We start from the raw sequence: 25,987 nt of genomic DNA on the forward strand, positions 1-25,987 counted from the left end.
TAGCATTCAATGGTAATGTGCCTAAAGGCATTACACAAAACCCAATCCCCCTACCCACATTGCATTGGCAGTGATCCATTAATTTGAATGTGCTACTGTGCCTGCAGTTAACACCCATGATCACGCTGCAGGCCGAGATGTGTGGGGGTGCCAATCAAAATGAATAGCAGCCCCACACATCTCGCAAGAGAAGCACATCTGCAATCAGCCCACAGGCTAGGGTGAACCTAGTCTAAAGGAGGAGTGGGTCCCAATAGCTGTGGTTTTGAGAGGGACCAGTTCCCATCTGTGTGTTTAAAAACTACTGGTCATCTCTGAGGTTACATAACCCAGGCCAGTAGCCAAATGTGGCCCTCTAACACAGCTAAAAGTTGCTACGAAGGTCACCCAAACCAGTCAACATGTCATGCATCTGCATTCGATTTAGAAAATCTTGGCCTTTATATCAAAATATGAGCTATAACTAAAAGGCAAAAATTTCTGTTTTGGGTGGGGTGGAGACTGATTAGAACACCTGTCAGATTGTTACTGTTGTCTGAGTCACCGTATTTGTCATGTTTACCATCATCTTTGAAAGTAAAACCCAAATTTTGGGTCCCCAATAGGAGGGGAAATCTTCCAATCAAGACACTAGTTCTGGTGACCTGGGGGATACAAGGAATTACCTTAATCTCACTTACTGTTTGGCTATGGGACAGGAAGTGAAGGGAAATCTCCACAATGGGAAAGAAATAGAAGGAAAAAAAAAAAAAAAAAAAAAAAAAAAAAAACCCCAGACATTAGAAAGAAAAATAGGATGTTTAATTCATGACTTAAATCTCAACAGTAATTTGCCTTTCACTGGGAAAAGCAATTAATGTAATTGATGCTGTTACTGAGTTCCCGTTGTATATGCTGTAAGGATATCTGGTTTACTGCAAAAGACATTCCGCCAAAGCCTTTGCAATACAGGTCTCTTCACAGCATATTTTGAGGGCTCCATTTCTAAAGTGTCACCTTGCTTCAATAAATTAGGGAAGCCAACTTCCAAGCTAAAAACTTTACATTCACTTGAAGCTCTTCACAAATTCCTCCCCCTTCTTAATAGAGGCCTTTAACTCTCCCATAGCTTCAGTTACAAGCTTCTCTTCATACGGAGACAATTTTCCCAAGCCAAAGTTCTTCTCAATGCCATTTTTCTGTAGAAGGAAAAAAAAAACAGTAGAAACAGATTTAAAATTCACACACAAAAAACACCCCCACACACATACAAATTAGACATGTTAAATTTACAACAGCCTCAGCATGGCATGTAAAGCAGGAAATGTGTGCTTAAATTAGAATTCCATAATTCAACTTTATTAGTTTGCTTGGCCCAACTAAAACTACTTGAGAACAATGTGGCCACTGGATGTGCTGTAATGGACTATAGTAGCACTGGCTTCATACATTAAACGGCAACGTGTTCCTGCTGCAGTACGAGCTACTTCCTGCCTGCTGCCGGAATTATACAGTTCAGTAACAGAACTAGTTTGGGTCAGCAAGTGACATTAAAAATTCTAATTTCAACTGTAGAAAAACACAGCTCCCTCCAGCCATTTTGTTGTAGCATTTTCAAGATTCAGTGAACAGGGCCCACCATTGACCATCATCCAGCCAAGGTTCTACCAGACTCACATAAATCAATAACTATGAGCTGCTATAAATGGCTGGTTGGTGAATGGTTTTAGCTGCCAACAGTTATAGTAACCAGAGCATGAATTTAACAACTTTTAGAATATGCATACCCCCAGCAGCAGAGGAGTTGAGAAATATGGGCTTTCAGTCTCTTCAGATCTAACAAAAGAGCATTCCACGACACCCTCCTTCCCATTCATAGCATCCAGCAGTGAAAAGACGAATCTTGCTCCAGCATAGGCCATGGACAGTGTTGCAGATCCTAGAATGAAAATGGTAAGATGAGCAATTTCTAGGTTCACAATAAGGAGGAAGCCAACATCTTTTTTTTTTTTTTACCAGTTTGCTTATTCTTTTACAGGCAAGTGCACCACACCCATATCCCTTTTTGAGGTTGAAAATCTATTTAGCCCTCAAAAAAAATAATTAACATAAAAATTAGGAAAAAAAAAAAAAAAAAAAAAAAAAACCAAGTTACACTTACGGTAACGTCTTTTCCAGGAGTCTTTCAGGCCAGCACTCTGAGAGACCTCGGCTCCTCCCCATCTGAGGAAACACCACCTACAATAAAAAAGCTCCACTCCCCTCTGACCTCAGTTCTCCAAGCATCCTCCGGTCATCTGGGGAGACACAATGCGAGACAACATAATCACAATAAGCCATCTTCACATAACCAATATCAACAGTGGGTGGGAAACCGGTGCTGGCCTGAAAGACTCCTGGAAAAGACGTTACCGTAAGTGTAACTTGGTTTTTCCCCTACCGTCTTTCAGGCCAGCACTCTGAGAGGATAAGCGAGTACTCACCCTTCGGGCGGGCTAACTGCTTGTAAGACCTTACGACCAAAGTCCTGCTCCTGCACCGAGACCAGGTCCAGTCTGTAATGCTTGGCAAATGTGTCATAGCTGGACCATGTTGCCGCTCTGCAAATCTGCCCTGGGGAAACCCCTGCTAACTCTGCCTGGGTAGCCGCCACAGCTCGGGTGGAATGTGCCTTGATACCCTCCGGGACCTCCAGGCCTTCTGCCTGATATGCTCCTGTAATCGCCAGCCGCAGCCAGCTGGCCAGCGTCCTTCTAGACGCCTTCTTGCCTCTTCTAGCCCCCTTGAAAAAAAACAAAAAGGGATTCGGTGCTTCTGAACTCCCTAGATTTCTCTAGATACTGGAGAACGCACCTTCTGACATCTAAACAATGATACCTCTCCTGATCTACCCCCACCGGGTTAGGGAAAAATGAGGGAAGGACAATGTCCTGTTCCCTCTGGAAACTCCGAGCTACCTTCGGAATGAAGGACGGGTCTGGTCTGAAAACGATCCTGTCTGAAAAAATACGGAGATAGGGTGTTCTGATCGAGAGGGCCTCCATCTCACACACCCTCCTCGCCGTGGTAATCGCCACCAGAAAAGCAGTCTTAATGGTGAGCTCACCTATCGGACAGGACTCCAAGGGCTCGAACGGAGCCCTAGTCATCCCCCCGAGCACCTTGGCCAAATCCCACACTGGAAATGGTCTGGACCTCGGAGGCCTCTGCCTCACCAGAGCTTTGAAAAACCTACTCACCAACGCCTCCCTGGCCAGGGGCGTCTCCAAGAACACACTGAGGGCCGAGACCTGGCCCTTGAGCGTGCTGACAGACAATCCCTTGTCCGCTCCCGCCTGCAGGAATTCCAACACAGAAACCAAACTATGGGTTGCCACAGCTGTCCGGTCACACCAGGCTGTAAAGCAACCCCAGACCCTACCATAAATGGCCTGGGTCTCCTCCTTCCTACTGGCCAGTAATGTCGCCACCACCCTAGGCGAGAACCCCTTTTCTAAGAGGAGCTGCTGCTCAGAAACCAGGCCGTTAACCGCAATCTTCCTACGCTGGGGCAAAGAACCGGCCCCTGTGTTAACAAATCCACTCTTGGAGGCAGCTCCCAGGGTGGACGAGAGGCCAAACTCTTCAGGGTCGCAAACCACGCCCGCCGCGGCCAGAAGGGAGCTATCAGGATTAACGAGGTCCCCTCTGTCCTGAATTTCCTCAGGACCAGGGGGAGCAAAGGAACCGGGGGAAAGGCGTAACAAAGCCGGTAGTCCCACCTCTGACCCAATGCGTCCACCGCTCTGGACCCGTCCCAGCGGGATAGAGAGAAGAAATTTGGGACCTTGTTGTTCCTTCCGGAGGCAAAAAGGTCCACATCCGGGGATCCCCACCTTCGCACAATCTCCTGAAAGACATCGGGGTTCAAGGCCCATTCCGACTCCCTGAGCCGAGTCCTGCTCAGGAAGTCTGCCTTCTGGTTCCGCTCCCCCTTTAAGTGTATTGCAGACAGGGACGCCAAATTCAGCTCTGCCCAGGACAACAGTGTCGCCGCTAAGGCCCCGAGGGCCTTGCTCCGCGTCCCTCCCTGCCTGTTTATATAAGCCACTGCCGTGGCATTGTCCGTCAGGACACGCACGTGCTGGCCCGTGACCTCCGCCTGGAAGGAGTGCAGAGCCTCCCACACTGCTCTCAATTCCTTCCAATTCGAGGATTTGTCCTTCTGCCCTAAGGACCATTCCCCCTGAGTCACCAAATTTCCCAGGTGGGCACCCCAGCCCCTGGCGCTGGCATCCGTAGTGACCTCCGCGGAAATCGGAAAGCACCACAACAGCCCGAGTTATGCTGGACGATCTCCTCCACCACCATAGAGACCTTTTCACACTGGGGGGCACCAAGACCCTGCGTTCTAGGGAGTGACCCTTCCTGTCCCAAACCCTCAGGATCCACAACTGGAGGGGACGCATATGCAGACCTGCCCACTGAACTGCCGGAATGGACGCTGTCAGCAATCCAAGTACCGACATGGCCTGTCTTATGGACATTGACCTGCTCCCCTGCAGTAATCTGACTCCGGCCTCCAACTTGGTGACTTTTTCCAAAGTCAGGCTGGTCTTTTGGTCTACCGAGTCTAGAGTGTAGCCCAAGTAAATCACCTTCTGAGAAGGCACCAGGCAGGACTTCTCCAGATTCAAAATCCACCCCAAGCTTTCCAGATGGTTCCTCACTATAACCAGGTCTTGCCGTAAGTGAGCCTCTGAATCCGCGAAGAGCAGCAAATCGTCCAGATAGGCCACCACTGAAATCCCCCTCAAGCGGATAGAAATCAGTGCCTCCGACAGAACCTTGGTGAATACTCTTGGCGAGGAGGAAAGGCCGAATGGAAGAGCCCTGAACTGCCAGTGTCGAACCCCTTCCTCCCCCCCCACTGCCAACCTGAGGAACCTCTGAGAGGCTTCCGCCACGGGCACGTGCAGGTAGGCGTCCTTCAAGTCTATGGATGCCATGAATGCACCTGGTGGGATTAGGGACCTGATCGTAAAAATGGAATCCATGCGGAACCTCCGGTAACGCACCGACTTGTTCAAGGGTTTCAGGTTCAAAATCAGTCTGAACGCCCCAGACGGCTTTTGAACCACAAACACATGGGAATAAACTCCCTTCCCTCGCTCCGCTACCGGAACCCTGGAGATGACCCCCTGGGACTCCAGAATCTCCAAAGCGCCCACCAGAGCCGCGTCCTTCGTCGGATCCCTTGGACGGGTCGTCACCAAAAAAGTCTCGGGTGGCGGTCTCAGAAATTCCAACCGGTAACCCCTTCGGATGACATCCAAAATGAAGGGGCTGGTGACCACGGCTTCCCACTGTGGGAGGAATGCCGCCAATCTTCCCCCCACAGGAGGAACCAAGTCACCTTGGTTTTTGGGGCTGCTCAGGAGGGCGAAAAATCGCTCCCCCTCTTCCCCTACCTCTCTGTCCCGCCGACCTACCCTGACCAGGCGGTCGCAGGCTCAGCCTCTTTGCCGGGCGGGCCTTCCGTGTCCCCCCCTCCTGCATTTTCCTCTTGAGGGGGAAGGACTTTTTCCTATCAGCTGTCCGGTCCAATAATTCCTCCAACCCCGGGCCGAACAGACAGTCTCCTGTGAGGGGGATGCCGCATAACCTAACTTTTGAAGTGATGTCCCCCTGCCATGTCTTTAGCCACAGCGCCCTTCTGGCTGAATTGGTCAGGGCAGCAGACCTGGCCCCCAATCTCACCGACTCTGCGGAAGCATCCGCAATATACCCCACTCCTTGCAAAAGGGTCTCAAAAGAGGCCAAGATTTTTTCCTTGGGAGAGTCTGCCACAATATGGGCCTGTAATTGCGTAAGCCAATACTCTAAGTTCCTGGCCACCACTGTCGTAGCCATGGCCGGCTTCAGGTTGTACAGGGTCGAGTCCCAGGCCTTCCTAAGGAGAGACTCTGCCCTTCTGTCCAATAAGTCTGGTAAGACCCCCATGTCCTCAAACGCTAGGTCAGTTCTCCTGGTTGTTTGGGAAAAGGCCGCGTCTAGCCTGGGGCTCTTGTTCCAGACCGCCTCCGGGTCTTCCGAAAACGGAAACCTCCTCCTCAATGCTTTTGAGAAGAACGGTTTCCTTTCCGGGTCTTGCCACTCCTTCTTAATCGTGTCTACCAAAATGTCATGCACAGGAAACATTCTGTGCTGGTGCTCCTCCAATCCCTGATACATTTGGTCGTGGAGAGATAAGGCCTTAACCTCCTCCTTAATGTCCAGGGTTTCGTATATAGCCCCCAGGAGCTCATCAACCTCCTCTAGGTTCAACTTATACCGGGAGGGGCCCCTCCCTTCCTCTGAGGGACCCTCACCCGCTGATTCCTCCTCAGACTGGGAGTCCCCCACTGGTTCCTCCCCAGTCATAAGGGGTTCCCGACGACTCACCGAAGCCACCTGGGGGGGGGGGGAAGTGTAGGTAATGGGAGGGCAAACCTCTCCATGAGGGACTTGAAGGAGTCGAAGGTGGTAGCCAACTCCTTCACTGACCTAGCTAGGTCCCCCTGTTCCGGCTTCTCCTCCCTCACCAACCCCTGTATACATGGGCCACAAAGAACCTTTCGCCAAGATTCTTTTAGAACTTCCTTACAGGAAGGGCATCTCCGCTTGGGCTCCTGGTGCCTAAGTTTAGCTCGGGCCTTGCCCTGCAAGACACAAAAGAAAAGGGGGGAGGAGGGAAGCCCAATCAGTCCGACACTAAACCCCCCCCCCCCCCCCCCCCCCCCCCCCGCTTCCCGGCAGAGCAACAAGGGCCTGAAAAACCGCAGACCCCTTGCCCTACCTTCTGCTAGGGGCCCACAGGTAGGGGAGGCCTCCACTGAGGCACCTTACCTGCGACTGGCTGGTGCTGGCATCTCCTGGTCCCGGTGCCTCCGACATCCCGAACCGGAGGGTGGTCGCCTGGTGCAGGTCTGTCCCCCAGACCGCTGTGCACCGCACCGCCATATTCGAATTTCGCGCCGCCGTGGTGTGAAGGCCGCGACCGGAAGCGGAAGTCGCGGCCCTGGGCGAAGCCCCGCCCCTTCCGCCGGAAACCGCCGTCTCCCGACGTCCGGCCCGGCAAAGCCCTCAGACCGCCAGCATGGGAAGGAGCGGAACTCCCCCCGATCCTCCCCAGACCTCACCACGGCCACCCCGACACTCCCCCTCGCCGGAGGGGGTCGGGGGGCGAAGAGCAGGTAAGTGCCCTGTCCCGTCCCCCGGGATGCACTCTCACTGCTGGCAGCCTGCCCTGGGAGGATATGCAGCCGGACACTCCGGCCTTCACTCCCGGCTGCGTCGGGCCTCACAGCCGGCTATCCGGCCCTCGGCTCCCCTATCGTCCTCCTGCGCCTCCTCGTGTCTCCCCACCGGGGGAAACACCTGAACTGAGGTCAGAGGGGAGTGGAGCTTTTTTATTGTAGGTGGAGGTGTTTCCTCAGATGGGGAGGAGCCGAGGTCTCTCAGAGTGCTGGCCTGAAAGACGGTAGGGGGAAAAAAAAAAAAAAAAAAAAAAAAAAAAAAAAAAAAAAAAGTAGACGCATAGTCCTTTCCATTGTTGCTGCAGAATCACACAAATCAGTCATACAGTTATGCTTATGCGCTATAAAACCAGTTCATACAAGAAATCCTTGTGACACATCAGTACGTACCTGCTCCAGCTTTGGCTTTAACCACTTCTGTCCCTGCTTCTTGAATTCTAAGAACAAGGGGTTCCAACTCTTTTTGAGGAAATTCTATTTTGGGGGTAGACTAAAACAAGGAATACAAAAAAGGACCAGTTAAGCAAAAGTTCCATTTCAGCTTTACAAGTTATGTGATTTCAGTTTTCTACTGGGCAAGTCATTCGCCAGCTACTATGTTTTCTGACACACACACACCTTCTATGGGACTGATAGGTGTCAGAAGGATGTAAACATTATGGGCCTCAAAAGCAAGATATGGGGGGGGGGGGGGGGGAGGAAGAAAAAAAAAAAACCCACACCACACAAACAGGCAAGTGAAAACCCCACCACACTATACTTACAAGCTCTGTGCAATGGTATTGCAGAGTGGTACCTCAGGGCTTGAAAAAGCTGCTCGCCAAATGCGAGGAGAAATTCCTCTGTGGCGAGCACAGATGAAGCATGGAGTGACTTCACCTTGCGCTCCAAGCCTCATTGTGAAGCCAAGTTCCGGTTTACAACTTCCGGTTTCTGGCTTCTGCGGCACCACCGCTGAGGGGACAGGTGCAGGAGAGGTCCGCTCTCCTCCGGAGAGGAGACACCCTCTCCACCGCCATGGGGGACTCGGAGGGACTAGCAGTAAGTACTGTAGACACCATGTCATATCACTATAATTGAGTACAGGGGAGCTAGGATATACATTACTCGGTAATGTATATCCCAGCTCCCCTGTACTCCATTATAGTGACGACATGTATACAGCAATGATTACTGTATACATGTAATCACTATAATGGATTACAGGGGAGCTGGGATATACATACTGTGTACAGATTATTTTGGACTCTTTATTCTAAAGAAAAATGTAATGTCATAAGCTTTAAGGGGGCATGGTTGGGTGGGGCAACTGGTGGAGAGTAAGGTTTGTGCCTGGCTAGGTGGTCTAGAATCGAAATTTTAAGCCCTGCCTTACCGCATATGGAGTCCCCTGCTGATGCTCTATGCGTGCGCCCTCTCAGCAAGCTGGCTGCTGGGGGGGGGGGGGGGGGGGTACAAATGCAGGTGAGGTCTCAAGCTGGGTACTCCCTGCTACCTCCTCACAGGATTTGACGGATAGCAGAGGGAACATATTACTCCTGCTTCTCTGTGTCCTGTGAAAACAGGAAGAGAGGAGAGCAGGGCTGCCAGTGGGGACATTGCTGGATTGAGACAGGACTAAGTAAGAGGTAAGTGGTTAGGGTGGCTGTTTAGGGCAGCATACAGGCAGTAGAAGGTTTTTAACCTGAAGGATAAAATTCACCTTTGGAACATGTTACACTCATATTTAGGGTGGAACATGTAACATGTTCCATTTCCCACGTTGCTGCTCACAATGTGACAGCGGGTGAGAGACCACCTTTCTGCACCTGTGGTCACAATTCAAAGACAGCATGGCCATGCAGGGCTGCAACCACATCATTCATTCACAGAATCCTGTGAATGAATAAATGAACTACAACTACCGTCAGCTTGTAGTTCTGCAAGGGCACTGGTGAGCACTTTGTTCATTCACATTCCTCGCAGCTTGTAAGCACTTAGCCTGTATGACGGTTCAGACTGAAAGCTGCAGGGCTTTCCTGCAGAAGTCGGAGGTTGCACCCCTGTTCACAAGTGCAAGGCTTCCTGGGTTCTTGCAGGAAAAAAAAATGCTACACAACTTCTTCCTGCAAAAACATGCATTCATTTTTTCTTAAAAAAGGTTAACTTATCCTTTAATGTATGAACATGCAAAAAAAATAAATATCAAAATTTAGAACCAATTTCAAAAAAGGCAACAGCTAAAACATAAAGACCAAAGAAAAGTGGAAATATTCCCCAAGGGACTTTGAATGGCAAATAAAAAAATAAATAAATAAACACAATCAGTATACAAAAAAAACAAATTTTTATTACAAAAAATTACAATAAAAAATGAATCAAGAGATTCAGTGTGACCAGGGGTGGGATGTACGCGTCTGACACTAGGTGTCCAGGATAACTGCATCCAAACTGGGACAGTTGTGGATTGGCTCCCTAGTATTGGATCACCATTATTTATATCAGTTTTTTTTGGCACTCCTACTACTCTTGGAGACTCTTGAGGTGACTGCATGTGAGACATACAAAGGCTAGTAAGCATTTCATATTGATTTAACTTTTTACACCCTCCTCCTTTATGGGGGACCTGTTATGTTCTTAAATGGGGCCCATATATGTATTGGCGCTATCATTACCCTTTCTTTGTATTTGTTTTGCTACCTTATTTCATACCAATATATATTTTTTTAATCTCGATATGGACAACCTGCTTATTTTAGCCACACATCCTTTTTTGTGCCATAATATTCATTCTTATATACTTCTGTCACGGTTGACCTTTATTGCATTTGCCAGATCCCCTCAGTGGTTGCTGCAATGTGGTCCTTACTAGTGGACGGCTCGCTGGTGTTCCTGCAATTGACCTTTCCTTGAAATGTCATTTGGAGCATCCTTGGTTAATCCTTCAATATTGTCGGTTTTCGATCATTCAATGTGGTGCAATCTGTAAGTGTTTGAGTAACTAGCTCTGTTACACATTTTTCCAAAAAAAAAATATAATAATAATATAAGATATGACATTGTCTACTTACTCAATATGATGTTATGTTTTAGACCTGACATTTAGTCCCTGAAGAAGGAAACATGGAATCCAACAACACATTGGATTTGTCTGAACATCACAACTGTACAAACTTCTTTGGGCCTTGAACCCACTTGCCAGTTGATGTAATACAGACTGTCAGGTTATATGCACATAGCATATGTTTAATATGTAATGCATCAATTATTTGATTTTATATACACCACTCCAAATCTCCTGATTTGTTTTATGTAAATTTTTTTGTAATAAAAACATTACTGTTTTATATATTTTTTTGTATACGGATTGTGTTTTTTGCCAAAGTCCCAGGGGAATATTTCCAGTTCTCTTTGGTTTACATATTGGGGAAAAAAAAAAAAAAAAAAAAATTTTGAATGGTGGGATCTTACCATATTCCTTACTTTTGTACAGCTAAACATAAAAAGATCTTTACAAAAACGCAAAGTAGAATGTATAACCCTTTGTAATGGCATAATCCCCTACAGTATGTAGAATGCGCAAGTCTAACCCTTTACTAGACAAAGGCTAGTCTTGTACCACCATACTGAAAACAGGCAGCCAGAATTATTTAACCTAGCAAGTCTCGGTGGGGGAGACAAAAAGATAAATAAAAAAAATAAAAAGACCCACAACCTTATGCACATAAAGGATGGTGTATGACAGATGCAGAAGATACCTGAGAAATCAGAGGTATAATAGTTTTGCCAGCATGTCCGCCAACTACAGGAACATTCACACGTGCTGGATCCAGACCCTGGGCGGAAAAAAAATAAATATATATTATATATATAAATTTTGTTTTTTCATTCATCTTAATAGGCTATTCGCAGAGCCTAGTGACGTCATAACGCTACCCAGAAGTATCTGAACAATTGGCTTGTGAAGGAAGCCTCTTTTAAAGATTATGCACAAGAAAGCCCGCAAACAGTTTGCTGAAGACAAGCAGACTAAGGACATGGATTACTGGAACCATATCCTGTGGTATGATGAAACCAAGATAAAACGTATTTGGTTCAGATGGTGTCAATTGTGCGTGGCGGCAACCAGGTAAGGAATACAAAGACAAGTGGGTCTTGCCTACAGTCAAGCATAGTGGTGGGAGTGTCAGGGTCTGCCGGCACTGGGGAGCTACAGTTCGTTGAGGGAACCATAAATGCCAACATGTACTGTGACATACTGAAGCAGAGCATGATTCCCTCCCTTCAGAGACAGGGCTGCAGGGTTAACGGAGTGCTGTTTTACTATGAGGCTGCGTTTCATTGTAAGCACACTTTCTTGTATGGAGCTGACAGGGGAGAGATCTGTGTTTATATATGGCGGCACGGAAGCGGTTAAAAGCAGAGCTACACTGCATCTGAGCACCACAAACCAAAAAGCGCCATTTAATTTATTTTTAAAATATTCAAAGAAATCTCATTCATCCAATCTATGTCTCCTTGCTTTATTTTGCTGAAAAACAAGACATTCCCTAGGGAAAATGATTCACGCAACACTTTCTGGAATCAATCTACCCTTAGCTCAGGCATGCAGACAGGAGGGTGTGCTTGGCTGAGAAAGCCCCTACTTCCCTCCTGAAATGTACATATTCATTTGCTTAGGCACAGAAGTAGGAACCAACTAAGAAATGTAAAAAACAGTTTATAAGTAAATAGACTATACATCCCTACCCATTTACTAAGGCTAGCAGCATAAGCATTGAAAATAGTCAATGTTGATTGAGTGAAATTCCACTTTTTAAGCTGGCAGGTCACCATGCCTGCCAAGTAACTAGCATGTGAAATATAAGAAGCACCCCTCACCATGTTTTAAAGCAATATGACTAAGGGTTTGTTCACGCCAGATACACTACCATGCAGAGATAAAATACATGATTTTTGGTAGGTGTAACTCACCGCAAATTAACAGAAATACGGTTCATATGCTGCATTATGGGTACAAAGACCTGAATTCGGTCATTCAAGCCAATGGAAACCGGGTCCATCAAAAGCATTCCCAAATTAGTTAAACCCATATGAAGCTACCAACACACAAATATATCAGTACACACACACACACACACACACACACACACACACACACACACACACACACACACACACACACACACACACACACACACACACACTTTTTCGCTCCATAAGATGGACTTTTTTTTCCCCCCAAAAAAAGGGGGGGGGGGGGGGGAATGTCAGTGCGTCTTATGGAGCGGCCGGTCCGGTATTTCCAGCGCCGCCGTGTCAGAATACCGGGCCGGCCGCTCAGCTCTGCAGCGGGACCTTATGGAGATGACTGCTGACCTTTGGGGAGGTAGGGAGCGGGTACCTGAATTTGACAGATACCCGCTCTTACTTCCGCGGAGTTCCTCTATCCAGAGGCGCGCTGTCTTCCGTGCTTCAGTAGAGTGGGCACTGGGCTTGACAGCTGGGTGCCAAGTGCGCATGTGCAAGAAGCGGTGCTTTTTGTGAATGGTAAGGCGGTACTTGGGACACATGACAGATCCCAGAAGCCACCGGACCAATCACAAAGCGCAAGTGCTTCTTGCTCATGCGCACTGGGCACCCGGCTGTCATGCCGAGTGCCCACACTACAGAAGCTGGGAAGACAGCGCACAGCTGGATTGAGGAACAGGTAAGATCAAAGAACAACTCCGCGGAAGAGCGGGTACCTGTCAAATTCAGGTACCCACTCCCCCCCCCCCCCCCCAAAGGTCAGCAGTCATCTCTTGTGCTGTCCAGTCTCTGGTCATCTCTTGCACTGTGTCCACAAGTGCACACGCAACCTAAAAAAATCTGAGCTGAACTATTCTGCCAAAAAGTTTGCATACAAAAGCTTCACTTACCTTCAGCTCAGCTACAAATGTGTTGGCTCGAACAATGTCCAGGGTAGTAACACCAAAAATACGGTTAGGATTGTAAACACCATGTTTCTTGAAAACTTCAGAAGTAATAGGAATAGTTGAGTTTACCTAACAAAAAAAAAAAAAAAAAAAAAAGTCCTTTGTGAATTTCTTTATTAAACTTTTAATTTGCAAAAGCTACAATCATAGTTAATTCTAGACAGCAGAAGGGTGCTACTCTACAGAACCCACACATGATATCAATAGATCAACCTAAAAGAAAAATATATCTTTTCTTGGCTATTGTGCAGAATCTTAAGCAAGTGTTTTTACTCTTAGCCAAGCTTTTTGCTAAAGAGTAAACTTTGATCTGCTAACATGCTGCTAGAGACACTGGCTAGTGAATTGATTTTCATAGAAGGAACTACAGGCAGTGACTCAGCACAGTTGTATACTGGGAAGGAACACGGCTCCGAAACAAATGAGAAAACCTGACCCTGGTATAAAATGTATTAAACAGTTATGTGACAACCCATGAAACAGGTTGGACAAAGACTGCTGAAAAGAGAATTTTTGTAAAGTCTATAGAAAGTAGCACACAGTGCTTCTTTTACTTGGGTAATCCAAAAGCAATCCATAAGCTAGGCAAATAACTTATCAGGACAACGGAAATCTGTCATACCATGTATACTTATCTGGGCAACAGTGAGCATATGGTGAAGAAAAAAAAAAAAAAAAAAAAAAAAAAAAAAAGGATCATTTTAAACAGGTCACTAAGGAAAGCCCACATATGGAATAAACCGCGTGACATACGTTAAACACATACAGGTGCATCCCTAAATGGATTGGTTATTAACAAAACACTGGGTATACACCTAGATTTAGAACCATTTTGGAGAGCGTATGAAATGGTTACTTCCCCCCCCCCCCGTTAGGTTTTAAATGTAGTTTGTGTCCCATTCAGGATATTTCCTTTCACTTTCCAGTCTTAGTAGATACAACACCAATTCTCTTGAACATGAGATGAGGTAAACTGACAATTTTTGATTTTGTGTTTTAATGTTAACATTTCCCCATTGGAAAAACGTCCCTTCTGTTCCTGGTGACAGCTTAAAAATAAATAAAACAAACAAAGCATCCAGTTTTTTTTTAAGTTTTGTATAAAATGTTGGCTTAGATACACTTCAGTTTTGGTTAAAATGGGAAAGGATACAACCACTTTCAAATGTTATCACCATCTGTGCCCCTGCTGCAATTTCACATGTTGCAGCACCAGGACAGGAAGTGAGGATAATCCCTCCAGCAGGAAAACTAGCATTAAAACCTTCCTAAACAGCCCCCCCTCCAAATAAAAAGGAGATTACTTCTTCCTCCCCAGAACAAAAAACACAGGAAATAAAATCACCCAAAGTGGAAAAAAAAAAAAAAAAAAAAAAAAAAAAAAAAAAAAGGAAGAGGGGGGCATGCAGGTTGCCTCTGAAGCAACACACGTTTACATACCTGCTCTGAGCAACAGCTCCTCTCCTCGGGTCCCCCACTGGTGCTCTGGGCTCCTCCCCCCACAGCAAGCCACCTTCGGGCACTTATGTGCTCCCAAGCCTCGCTTTGTTTGTCTATAAGACCCACAGAATGGGCATCGATCCCACTCCCTCCTCACTGGCCGTGACTGGAAAGCCAATGGCTCCCACTGCAGTCTCTGTGCCAATGGGGAGGCAGAGAGATGGAAAAGCAGCTACTCTTCTATTCATGTGCACACTGCTGGATCGAGCGCAGGTACGTATTAGTATAGAATACATGAAGGAAAAACACACCAAACTTTTAGGCTTTACAACCACTTTAACACTAGTAAGATTGCCTACACAGAACTGTATTAATATTAACACTAAACTCACAGGATTGGCGATGATGCAAATCATGGCTTCTGGGCAGTGTTTAGCACAGGCATCAGTCAGTGTGGCGACAATAGATGCATTTGTATTAAACAGATCATCACGGGTCATGCCTGTCACCAAAAGAAAGAAAATAAAAATAAATAATATATTAAAGTGATATTAAAATGTTACCAAACCCAGGACCCTGCATCCACTGTATCTGGTCTCCCACAGTACACGCAACATGGAAGTGCAATTATTTTAGTAAATATAGACTGCTAAATACCTTTTCTCATCAACAGTTAGAAGTCACAAGACTGCTCTGTGTCCAGCCCACCACTAGCTTGTAGAAGTTTTCTTTCTGCTCTAGGAGGATGCAAAACCCCTGACCCTCTGTCTGGACACTGACTGTCCATGTGCTGATCACATGCACTCTCCCAAGAGGGAAGGGAAAGGGGGGGGGGGGGGGGGGGGGGAGACCAAAAAAAAACAAAACCACACCATCTCTCTAGCAATACACCCCAAACTGAGCATGTGCAAATGCCTATGGTTCAGTCTGTCTTATCAGGAGATAAAGAGGTGAACACTTAAAAAAGGGGAGTAACAGAAGGATCAAAACAGCCTTTTTACAGAATGCAGAGGATTAACCACAAAGGATCCACAGTGAGTATAACAAACATGCTTTACTGCATATACAGGCTGATTTTACTGTTGTGGGTTTAGGAACACTTTAAACATACCACTTTGCAATTAAGATCATATTGGTCACATTTTAGAATAGATTCGTAAGAACATACCAGGTTTTCTGGGAACACCAGCAGGGATTACTACAACATCAGCACCTTTCAGGCTCTCTGGAAGTTGCTCTGTTCCAATGTATCCTGTATTAAGTGCAATATATTTGAAGTAGTTAAAAGCATGCAGAGGGACATAAAGAAAATGACATCCTATTGTAAATACTTTTTCTATACAGTGTACAGTACAGTCTGCTGTACACAAGAGTTCCACAAATTTGACTTTGCATAGTGGGGTGGGGTGAGATCACATACAGTAACCAATAGCAAGTGAATCAATATTTTGTAAGGGCAACCCAAGTCTAACATACAGGGAACAATGAAATGCATAAGAGGAATACATGGTGGCAAAGAGAAGAGATCACATACAGGCTTCAAGGCAAAGAATGCATTAACCACTTTCCGTCCAGCTCATGTACATAAACGACCAGAGCAGGTGGCCATTTATAAACTGCCTCCACATTCACTGCCTGTGCACACGATGCCAATCAGTGATCACATGAATAGTAATAAGCAAGACGTCACTTCTGACATTGCTTACTACTTCTGAAAGCTGTGAATAATCACAGAGGTCACAAGGTACAAGGCTATTCACAATAGCCTTGTACCATATGACAAGCTGTGACCAATCACAGCTCACAGTATTTCTCAATGGCTGCAAGAATGCAGCCAGAGAGAAGGAGAAAGGATTGATTTTACACCCATAAAGGCTGTAAAAGCAATCAGTGTTAAAAAAAAAAAAAAAAATCTTCCATCACCCCCCACAAGTAGTACAGTGTCACTATGGTAACACTGTATTGCTAGGGTGACAGTATGTTAAAAAAATTTTACTAAAAAGATAGAATACATTTTGGGCAAGATTTATGAAGAAAGATTTTTTATTTGCAACATTATAAGAAAAAACACTTTTTTCAAAAGGTTTGGACTTTTTCATTTATATAGCAAAAAAATAAAAATCCCAGTGGTGAATAAATACCACCAAAATAAAGTTTCATCTGTCGCAAACAAATGCTAAAAAAATTCATATGGGTACAGTGTTGCATGACTGCGCAATTATCATTCAAAGTGTGATAGCACCGAAAGCTGAAAATTGGCCTGGACAGGAAAGGGGGAGAAAGTGTCCGGACTTGAAGTGGTTAAAGGAAGGTTCCAATTCCTTGCAATATGGCAACTCAAAAGGAATACAAGACTCACTTCATAAGTGTGATTTCCTGCTTGCATGATTGGCTCACTGAATTTCTCAAACATTCTGAACTGGGAAGTGCACAGGAGGTCAAGTTACAGAAACAGAAGTTCTATTCTGAGTGAGACACCTTTCTTAAGGTTAGGTATTTCGGTATGTATGTACCCCCTCTGCTTAACAGATCAAATGGTCCTGTTGAAAAAACCACCAATTAGAGTATTCAGACAGGGTGGGGAAGTCCCTGCTATCAGAATCCAATAGCGCAGTGGTGGAGATCACATCCACATCATTTTATTTGTTCCTTCAACCCACTAGACACAGACACACACACAGACACACAAGATTGACTAGTAATGAGGGCAGCCTCCCTAAAATTCATAAAATCAGTTTGAGAGGATATAAAAACACAAAAATGACTTCAGAACAGAGGGGAGAATAAAAAAAAAAAAAAAAAAAAAAAAAAGGGGTTTGCCCTGTGTTTCTAGCTCACCAGGCATTTTGCTTTGTGTGTTTGCACCCTCTCACTTTTCTTCTCCAAAAAATTGGACAGAGCATGTGCCATAGCAAATTAGTAGGTTCTGCCCCAAATTAATTGCTAGAAGTAAAGAAAAATGGATATTGTTCATAACCGATTCCTTTTACCTGTCACTTTGGCTCTGGTTTCAATGTGGCTCAGATCTGCAGCGACCCCTGGTGTGTGAGCAATATCATAGAGAGAAAGGTTGCTGATTAAAGGACTGTTCTTCAGCAGCAAGGAAAGAGGTTGGCCAATGCCCCCAGAAGCTCCAAGCACTGCCACCCTGGCATTGTTCTAAGGAGATAAGAAAACATAATAATATACTACTCAAACAGCGAAGATAAAAGTAATAAAAACTACCATGACCAATACTACACATTTAAAGTGACTCACAATGGGGAGGCGGACGGACGGACACACACCCCTAGGAGGTGTAGAAAAGTTTCTCAATTTTGTCGTTACAGTTCTGAATATGACTGACATTATATCTGTTTAAGGGCTCGTTCACACTTGAATTTTTTTTCCAACTCTATAGCGCTTGAAAAGCGTTGGTCCAGTGTTTGTGGAGCGGTTTTAACACTCCACAAACACCCCATGCGCGATTTAGCGGCGGTTGCCAAGCATTAAAAACGCCCCACAAACGCCTATAATGAAGTTTGAATGGTATTAACGCCCTGCAAATGCGTCACAACCGCACACGCCAGCCGTTTGCGGAGTGGCACCATAGACTTGAATAGGAGGCTTCAACTCCTCCTGACTGGACCAGAGGTGTCAGTTTTGTCGCAACGCTAACACTCCCGTTTGAACAGCACTATGTGCTGCAATGTGCAGAATTTTCCAAGGCGTCTGGAAAACGGTAAACACGCTTCCCAAATGCCTGTCTGCTGCTTGCTAACAAGGCTAGTGTGAATGCAGCCCAATAGTGGCCATACAGGCTTTGATACATTTTTGAATTTCTTTTCCAATTGATCTTTTCCAAGAGGAATGGTCTAATTATAGTCAACATGTGCCACCCAAGAAGTGGATTTTGATCTATATTTGGTAGATGCTGATCGATCCAAATAGGTTCGAATTCATGAACAAAGCATCTTAGCGTTGCTTGCTGAAGCAACAAGATCAATACCTTTTCCACCCTAGCTGATAGACTCAATAGTGATACCAATCTAAAAAGAGTCTGAATAGATCAGAAGGAAAATTAAACCTATTCAATTGGAGATTTCACATCTGGCCACCATAAAGGTCAGATCATTTGTCATACCAAAGCACACCGTATCCACACCTACTTTTCCTGACTATCACCAATTGGCTTCAAGAGACTACACGATTCATAAATTCATGTGACCGGGATCAATGACCACACAATGAATGCTGCCATATCCGTTTTTGCAGCAATACAGTGTTCTGACTGCCATGATGAAAACAAACGTGAGGCCAGAGTGTAACCACAAGGTTGCCAGTATACTACAGTTTCACACTTTTGTAAGGGCCCAAAAACTTTCCAAAAGTAGACATTGTACAGCTTAGCTAAAATGAACCTTTTGTACACATTTTATTAATACTGACTTCACAAAGCTTTAGCACAAGAATTGACATTTAGGTGGATGTATGAAAATTGACTTGGCTGAAAATACTCTTTTTGGAGCCTTTTACCCAAAGCAACTCCAAAATGCCCCAGTTAAAATCATTCTAGTACCATATCTAAAAAAGGACAGGAAGAATCTGATTGACTTTGACAAGAGAACAAGATTTCTGCCCTGCCCTTGTGCAGATAAGAGCTTGGGGCCTGTTATGTAAAATACAGGCATGTTTCTGCACCCAGGAGCCATGGGTGCTGTGTACAGCTGGCCAAAGAAATCAATGCATGCCCCAGTACGTATGTAAACATGCACAGGTGTACAGACACTCTTGGATTCTGTCCAGAAAAAAAAAGAAAAAACCCACTTATCAACCCTACCATCATTATTTACCATGCCACTGCACAGTCAATCAACTTTTCCTCAATATAAAAGAAAGCTGACCACTAGAGGCATTATTTGAAAAACATCAAAACGGTAAGCCAGGTGGGGCTTTACCAATGTTCTATGCAGGAAGAAGTGGATGAAGCAATTCTCACTACCCAACAAATAGGAAAGCTATACCCTTGCACGATTCAGAGAACAGATTTCCCATTTAGTATTTGACCACATGAACAATTCACTACAGATAACTACTGACAAAGATTTTAAAAAACCCTGTTATTTAACAAGGATTAATAAATATATTGATCACTGAACAGGAACAGATCTCAGTGTGGGCAAACTAGGCAGACACTTATAGACCCTAACAGGACGACAGGCTTTCCTGATGGCAAGCTGTGAAACTTCTAGCTTATGAAAGGTGATCTTCCACAGAACAGGAGTCATGCAGCATTCTTGGAAAAATGCCCATCTGTAGGCACGACAGGGTATTTTCCCATACCCCATCACACTAACTTGACGCTGCCATTTTCAGTACAACATAGATAAAGCTAGTCCTGAACCGAAATGAAAAAATTCTTGTGCCGAAAACAAAAATTCAAAATGCAATTTGCCAAAAACCCAAATGTGCAGTTTTTAAAAATGAATATATATTTTTTGTAAAAGAAAAAAAAAAAAAACCCCACAATATATACCCCAATGTTTTTGTAAAATATGAAAGAGGATGTTATGGCAAGTAAATAGAAACCCAACATGTCACACTTTAAAATTACGCACGCTCGTAGAATGGCGTGCAACTGCGGTACTTAAAAATCTCCATGGGTGAGGTTTTAAAAACTTCTACAGGTTAGTAGTGTAACATTACAGAGGAGGTCTAGTGTGAGAATTATTGCTCTGACATTCGTGGCGATATCTCACGTGTGTGGTTTAAACACCGTTTATATATGTGGACATGGCCTACGTATGTGTTCACCACTACGTGCGAGGGGGGGGGAAAGAGAACTTTAAAAAAAGTTTTTTTTTTTTTAAAAATAAGGGACAGTGCAAAAAACATTAACTACACTTAAAAAAAAAAAAAAAAAAAAAAAAAAGGTTAAAGTGTAGGTAATGTTTTTTGCACTGTCCCTTTTTAAAAAAAAAAAAAAAAAAAAGTTTAACCACATCACAACAAATGCTGCATCCCTTGTGATATAAATAATTAGTGACAGGTCCTATTTATGGAGAGATATGGGGTCAATAAGACTCCACATCTCTCCGCTGCAATGTAAAGCATTAGATCAAAAAAGCATTGATCTAGTGCTGAGAAAAAAAAAAAAAAAATATGACTGGAACCGAAAGTGACATCGCTCCAGTCCTCCAAGGGCATAGAGATGAGTGGAGGCCATCTTTCCTTCACTAATCTATGCCCAGCGCCAGGACCGTTCAATGGTTTCTCAGGCAAGGCTGAGAACTACCGAGCAGCGGCCGGTGGCGGAGTTTTCTCGGTACCTGTATTGGTGCTATTTTTCAAATAGGCCGAAAGGGGTGTTTTCAGCTGAAACGTTTCGGCCACCGAAATTTTGGTGCATCCCTAGATAAAGCATTTGGGGGTTTTTTTTTTTTATAAATAAAATCTTGTATGTGGTACACGGATATGGCTGTGCCGCTCAGAAAAGAAAGCACAGGCAAATGATACTAAATGGCATCGTACAAAAAGTTACGTTTTATACTGACACTAGTTGATCCAACACAAGCATAACTAGTACTTTTCGAAGTTTTACTAGCTTCATTTGTGTGACATAATGAATTCAGTCACTGTTACTCTCTCTTCCCTGGTGATAGGGAACAGAAAAATGATGGGAAATCCAATTCAGGATGACAAGTTTCTCAATGTGGGAACAGTTTCAAGGGCAACCAAGAGGACTCTACACTTTAGAGCAATACCCTCTAGCTTCCAGTACAGTCTTCAGAGCTGGACACAAAGAATCTCCCCAATAGGACCTCTTAAAGCCCAAAAATCAGGAAAATCACAACCCAAAAAAATAAAAATACCTTTAGAATGGGGATTTGGGGGGGGGGGTGCAAGGGTTAAGTCAGTAGAGCAGTAAGGTGCAATACCTTATTTCTCACTCCATGTGTCTCCCTCCATCTGTAGAACCAGCTCCTAGACGTGCTGAGGTCATCAAGGACAAGGAAAGGCCATTAGTCCTGCACTGTACGGAAGGAAGGGGCTCCCTCGACCAGGAAGCATGAGAAAGGAGAGCACCAATACCTGGTTGGAAGTCACTACCATAAATGGAGGAAGGAAGTTGTGGCACCCTCACCATCCCCCTTTGACTTTAACCCATGACCCTCAATGCCCCAATCACATTAGGTTCTGCCAACTCGAGAAAAACCACCTAAGGAAACAAACAGATCCATGCAGAAGTATGCATGCAGGAGTTACAAGAGCTACTGGAGGGCTCGCTGCAGGTGGAGGAGCCATCCTTCAAGTGAACCAACCAGACGATGACGTCATGTTGGGAGAGGGGGGGGGGGGGGGGAGGTGATTAGACATTAGATACACTAAGGGCTCTTACACATGCTTTGGTCTCTGAAGTTTGCACTTCAGAGAACACTTGACGGTTGGTGAGAAGGCGTACAGCTTCCTTACTGCCTGCTTTAACCCCTCAATCGCCATGCTACCACAGGGCAGCCCCATAATACTGTGGCTAAAAGGGGAGCACGGGGAAGCAGCGCAAGTGCAGGATTTTTTTTCACCTTTCAACTGCTATTGAATGAGCGCTAACTCTTCCACATGGAGAACATGGAACAAGTGATACTTGTCTGATTTTTTTTTTTTGTCATTTGGAGTCAAACCCTAATAATCGCTTCCCCCCTTATTTTCTGATTGGTCCTGCATTTGAACATAGGGAAGTATAGGTCAGGATGCTTACTGGTTCCAGCAAAAGCTTCTCTAAGTTCCCATAACACAACAATGACACATCACAGGTCTCAGAAGACTGCAACCCATTCACAAAGTGCAGCAGGCATCGCACATGTGCAGTGGGAGATCAGCTGTGAAGCCAAAAGGCTTAGTTAAGATGGCAGCGCCAGCAGCTTATAGCCGACTGAAGAATCAGCTCAGGGTGAGGACGCTGCTGCATCCCTGGACAGGTAAAGTGCCCCAATATTAAAAGTTAGCAGCTACAGTATCTGCAGCTGCTGGCTTAATTTTTATTTTTTTTGGGGGGAAGGGGGGGGGGGTTTAGAACTCTGCTTTAAGAGTTCCATAGGATTGAATGGCCATGTGTTTTTTTTTTTTAAATGCAAAAAGGAAAGAAAACAGATCAGTGTGATGGCAGCCTAAAGGATTGTGTATGGATGTCCTCACTTCCTGTTTCAGGAAGTAAAGGGAAATCTTCACAATGAGACACAGAAGGCAAAGAAAAAAAAAACCCAAACACACACATGGTCCTATAAGCTTCCCTTAGGCCAATTTACACTATAGAAACGCAGTATAGATGCGTTTGCACATGTGCGTTTGACTAGTTCCAGTTAATTTTTACCCTCTGTCTTCAATCTAAATAAATACATGTGTGTTCCAGTACGGTTTTGATGCATTTTACTGCATTCCAGTACAGTTCTGTGCAGGAAAAAAAATGCAGCCTTATTTCTGCAACCAGAACACACTGAAACTGCAAGCACTGACATGAACGATGACATTGACAACCATATCACCTACTTTCTGTGCGTTTTGGATGAAGAAAAAAAAAAAAAAAAGACTGAAAAAAAAAAAACACATATAGAGTGAACTGGCCCTTACTCTATCCACAATGAAAAAGATTTGCTTTTAGGTCTAGTGAAATGTCACAGCTTTGGTTCTATAGACTTCAATGGAGACACTGTAGAAAAGCATGTAGTGCGGTTTTTTTTTGCTTTTTAACCGCTTCGTGCTGGCCAAATGCGAATGTGCGGCCTCTTGGCATCTGGGCCTAGATGCTGAGCGGCCGCACATTTGTGTTCTATAAAAAAAAAAAAAAAATCATGTGCTGAGAGCGCGTGCCCTGCCCGCTCCCACCACACGTTTGGTACTCACGAAAAGGTCCCGATCTCCTCTTTCGATCGCGACCTTTCCCGATCATGTGACCGCATGTCACAGCAGTCACATGATCCTAAACCGCACCTCCCGGCTTCTGAAACCCTTAAAGGGCCAGGAGGCAACGGCACCAAGGGGTTAATCTGCCTAACAAATAAAAAAAAAAAAAAAAAAAAAAAAAAAAAAAAAAAACCCACATCAAAAACACACTGCAGAAGCAGGTCAAACACAAAGTGCATAGGTGTGAACCTAAACTGTGCTGACAGAAACATGGAGGGTGTTACGAAAAATGCTAGCTGCCTGGCTGTCATGCAGAGGTAATTGCTTGATTTTTCTGAGCTGGGTTTCCTGGGACAAGGCTGGAGATGAAGCCTCTTGCTGGATGCATGGCCCAGTCAGGTTTTCTATAGGACCACACAGAGACGAATACGCCGTTCCCGTGCAGTAATATAACACACGGCCCGGTCGGGTTTTCTATAGGACCATACAGAGACGAATACGCCGTTCCCGTGCAGTAATATAACACACGGCCCGGTCGGGTTTTCTATAGGACCATACAGAGACGAATACGCCGTTCCCGTGCAGTAATATAACGCACGGCCCGGTCGGGTTTTCTATAGGACCATACAGAGACGAATACGCCGTTCCCCTGCAGTAATATAACGCAGGGCCCAGTCGCATTTTCTATAGGACCATACAGAGACGAATACGTCGTTCCCGTGTAGTAATATAACGCAGGGCCCAGTCGCATTTTCTATAGGACCATACAGAGACGAATACGCCGTTCCCGTGCAGTAATATAACGCAGGGCCCAGTCGCATTTTCTATAGGACCATACAGAGACGAATACGCCGTTCCCGTGCAGTAATATAACACACGGCCCAGTCGCATTTTCTATAGACCCATACAGAGACGAATACGCCATTCCCGTGCAGTAATATAACACACGGCCCGGTCGGGTTTTCTATAGGACCATACAGAGACGAATACGCCATTCCCCTGCAGTAATATAACGCAGGGTCCAGTCGCATTTTCTATAGGACCATACAGAGACGAATACGCCGTTCCCCTGCAGTAATATAACGCAGGGCCCAGTCGCATTTTCTATAGGATCGTACAGAGATGAATCCGCTGTCCCCGTGCAGTAATATAACGCAGGGCCCGGTCGTGGTTTCTATAGGACCGTACAGAGACGAATACCTTGTTCCCGTGCAGTAATATAATGCACGGCCCGGTCGGGTTTTCTATAGGACCGTACAGAGACGAATACACCTTTCCCCTGCAGTAATATAATGCACGGCCCGGTCGGGTTTTCTATAGGACCGTACAGAGACGAATACACCGTTCCCCTGCAGTAATATAATGCACGGCCCGGTCGGGTTTTCTATAGGACCATACAGAGACGAATACGCCGTTCCCGTGCAGTAATATAACACACGGCCCGGTCGTGTTTTCTATAGGACCATACAGAGACGAATACGCCGTTCCCCTGCAGTAATATAACGCAGGGCCCAGTCGCATTTTCTATAGGACCATACAGAGACGAATACGCCGTTCCCGTGCAGTAATATAACGCAGGGCCCAGTCGCATTTTCTATAGGACCATACAGAGACGAATACGCCGTTCCCCTGCAGTAATATAACGCAGGGCCCAGTCGCATTTTCTATAGGACCATACAGAGACGAATACGCCGTTCCCGTGCAGTAATATAACGCAGGGCCCAGTCGCATTTTCTATAGGACCATACAGAGACGAATACGCCGTTCCCGTGCAGTAATATAACGCAGGGCCCAGTCGCATTTTCTATAGGATCGTACAGAGATGAATCCGCTGTCCCCGTGCAGTAATATAACGCAGGGCCCGGTCGTGGTTTCTATAGGACCATACAGAGACGAATACCTTGTTCCCGTGCAGTAATATAATGCACGGCCCGGTCGGGTTTTCTATAGGACCGTACAGAGACGAATACACCGTTCCCATGCAGTAATATAATAAATGGAACCTCGTGGATGCTTGGCTTTGCACGTGCAGGGAATGCAGCAGCCTGACTCTCCCATGGCCGGTCATGGACAAGCCTGAGATTACTATTGGTAGTATGTGAAGGTAGGACGAGCAGCCAGCAAGCCTTCCCTGTGCTCGGCACTACCCCGGCCCCAAGCCCCCTCCACCCGCCTCACGTCCCCGGACAGACACCTGAGCGCTGGTAGACAGTCCCCGGACGAGGCCGCAGGCGGCGGGTCTGGCGATACGGGAGAACATTTCGGATGACGGGCTCACACACTACACAAGCCTTGCGGTGACTCCAACGACCTCCAGCAGCACAGATAGAGCCAATGCGACGGGGCGGAGCTTCCTGGAGCGTCAGACGTCTGCCGTGACCTTCCTCCGTCAGGGATAAAGGCCGGCTCCGCACATGCGCACGGCCTCAGAGCTGATTGGTGACGGGCTTTCTAATT

General features: G+C 45.5%; 1 protein-coding gene across 1 annotated transcript; it reads right to left on the bottom strand.

Annotated features, from left to right (window-relative positions):
* Window positions 1-779: 779 nt before the first annotated feature.
* Window positions 780-25,891, bottom strand: MDH2 (malate dehydrogenase 2). The gene is made up of 9 exons (XM_089676585.1): window positions 25,725-25,891; window positions 17,644-17,812; window positions 15,822-15,905; window positions 15,046-15,155; window positions 13,157-13,282; window positions 10,994-11,071; window positions 7,647-7,746; window positions 1,767-1,918; window positions 780-1,178 (listed from the first exon to the last, which is right to left on the bottom strand). The coding sequence occupies exons 1-9, from the start codon at window positions 25,788-25,790 to the stop codon at window positions 1,047-1,049; spliced, it is 1,017 nt and encodes a 338-aa protein (XP_089532711.1). The 5' UTR covers window positions 25,791-25,891; the 3' UTR covers window positions 780-1,046.
* Between the last annotated feature and the right edge of the window lie 96 nt (window positions 25,892-25,987).

Source organism: Staurois parvus, unplaced genomic scaffold (genome assembly GCF_062004578.1).
Source record: "Staurois parvus isolate SC_StPar_1 unplaced genomic scaffold, SC_StPar_1.0 ptg000172l, whole genome shotgun sequence".
NCBI classification, from domain to species: Eukaryota; Metazoa; Chordata; class Amphibia; order Anura; family Ranidae; genus Staurois; species Staurois parvus.

Excerpts from the sequence above, each read along its gene's own strand:
- MDH2 (XM_089676585.1), bottom strand. The coding sequence starts at position 25,790 with ATGTTCTCCCGTATCGCCAGACCCGCCGCCTGCGGCCTCGTCCGGGGA. Across the intron at positions 11,072-13,156 it reads CATTTGTAGCTGAGCTGAAG|GGTCTGGATCCAGCACGTGT; the intron begins GTAAGTGAAGCT and ends TTTTCCGCCCAG. Across the intron at positions 1,179-1,766 it reads CAACTCCTCTGCTGCTGGGG|AAAAATGGCATTGAGAAGAA; the intron begins GTATGCATATTC and ends TTCCTTCTACAG.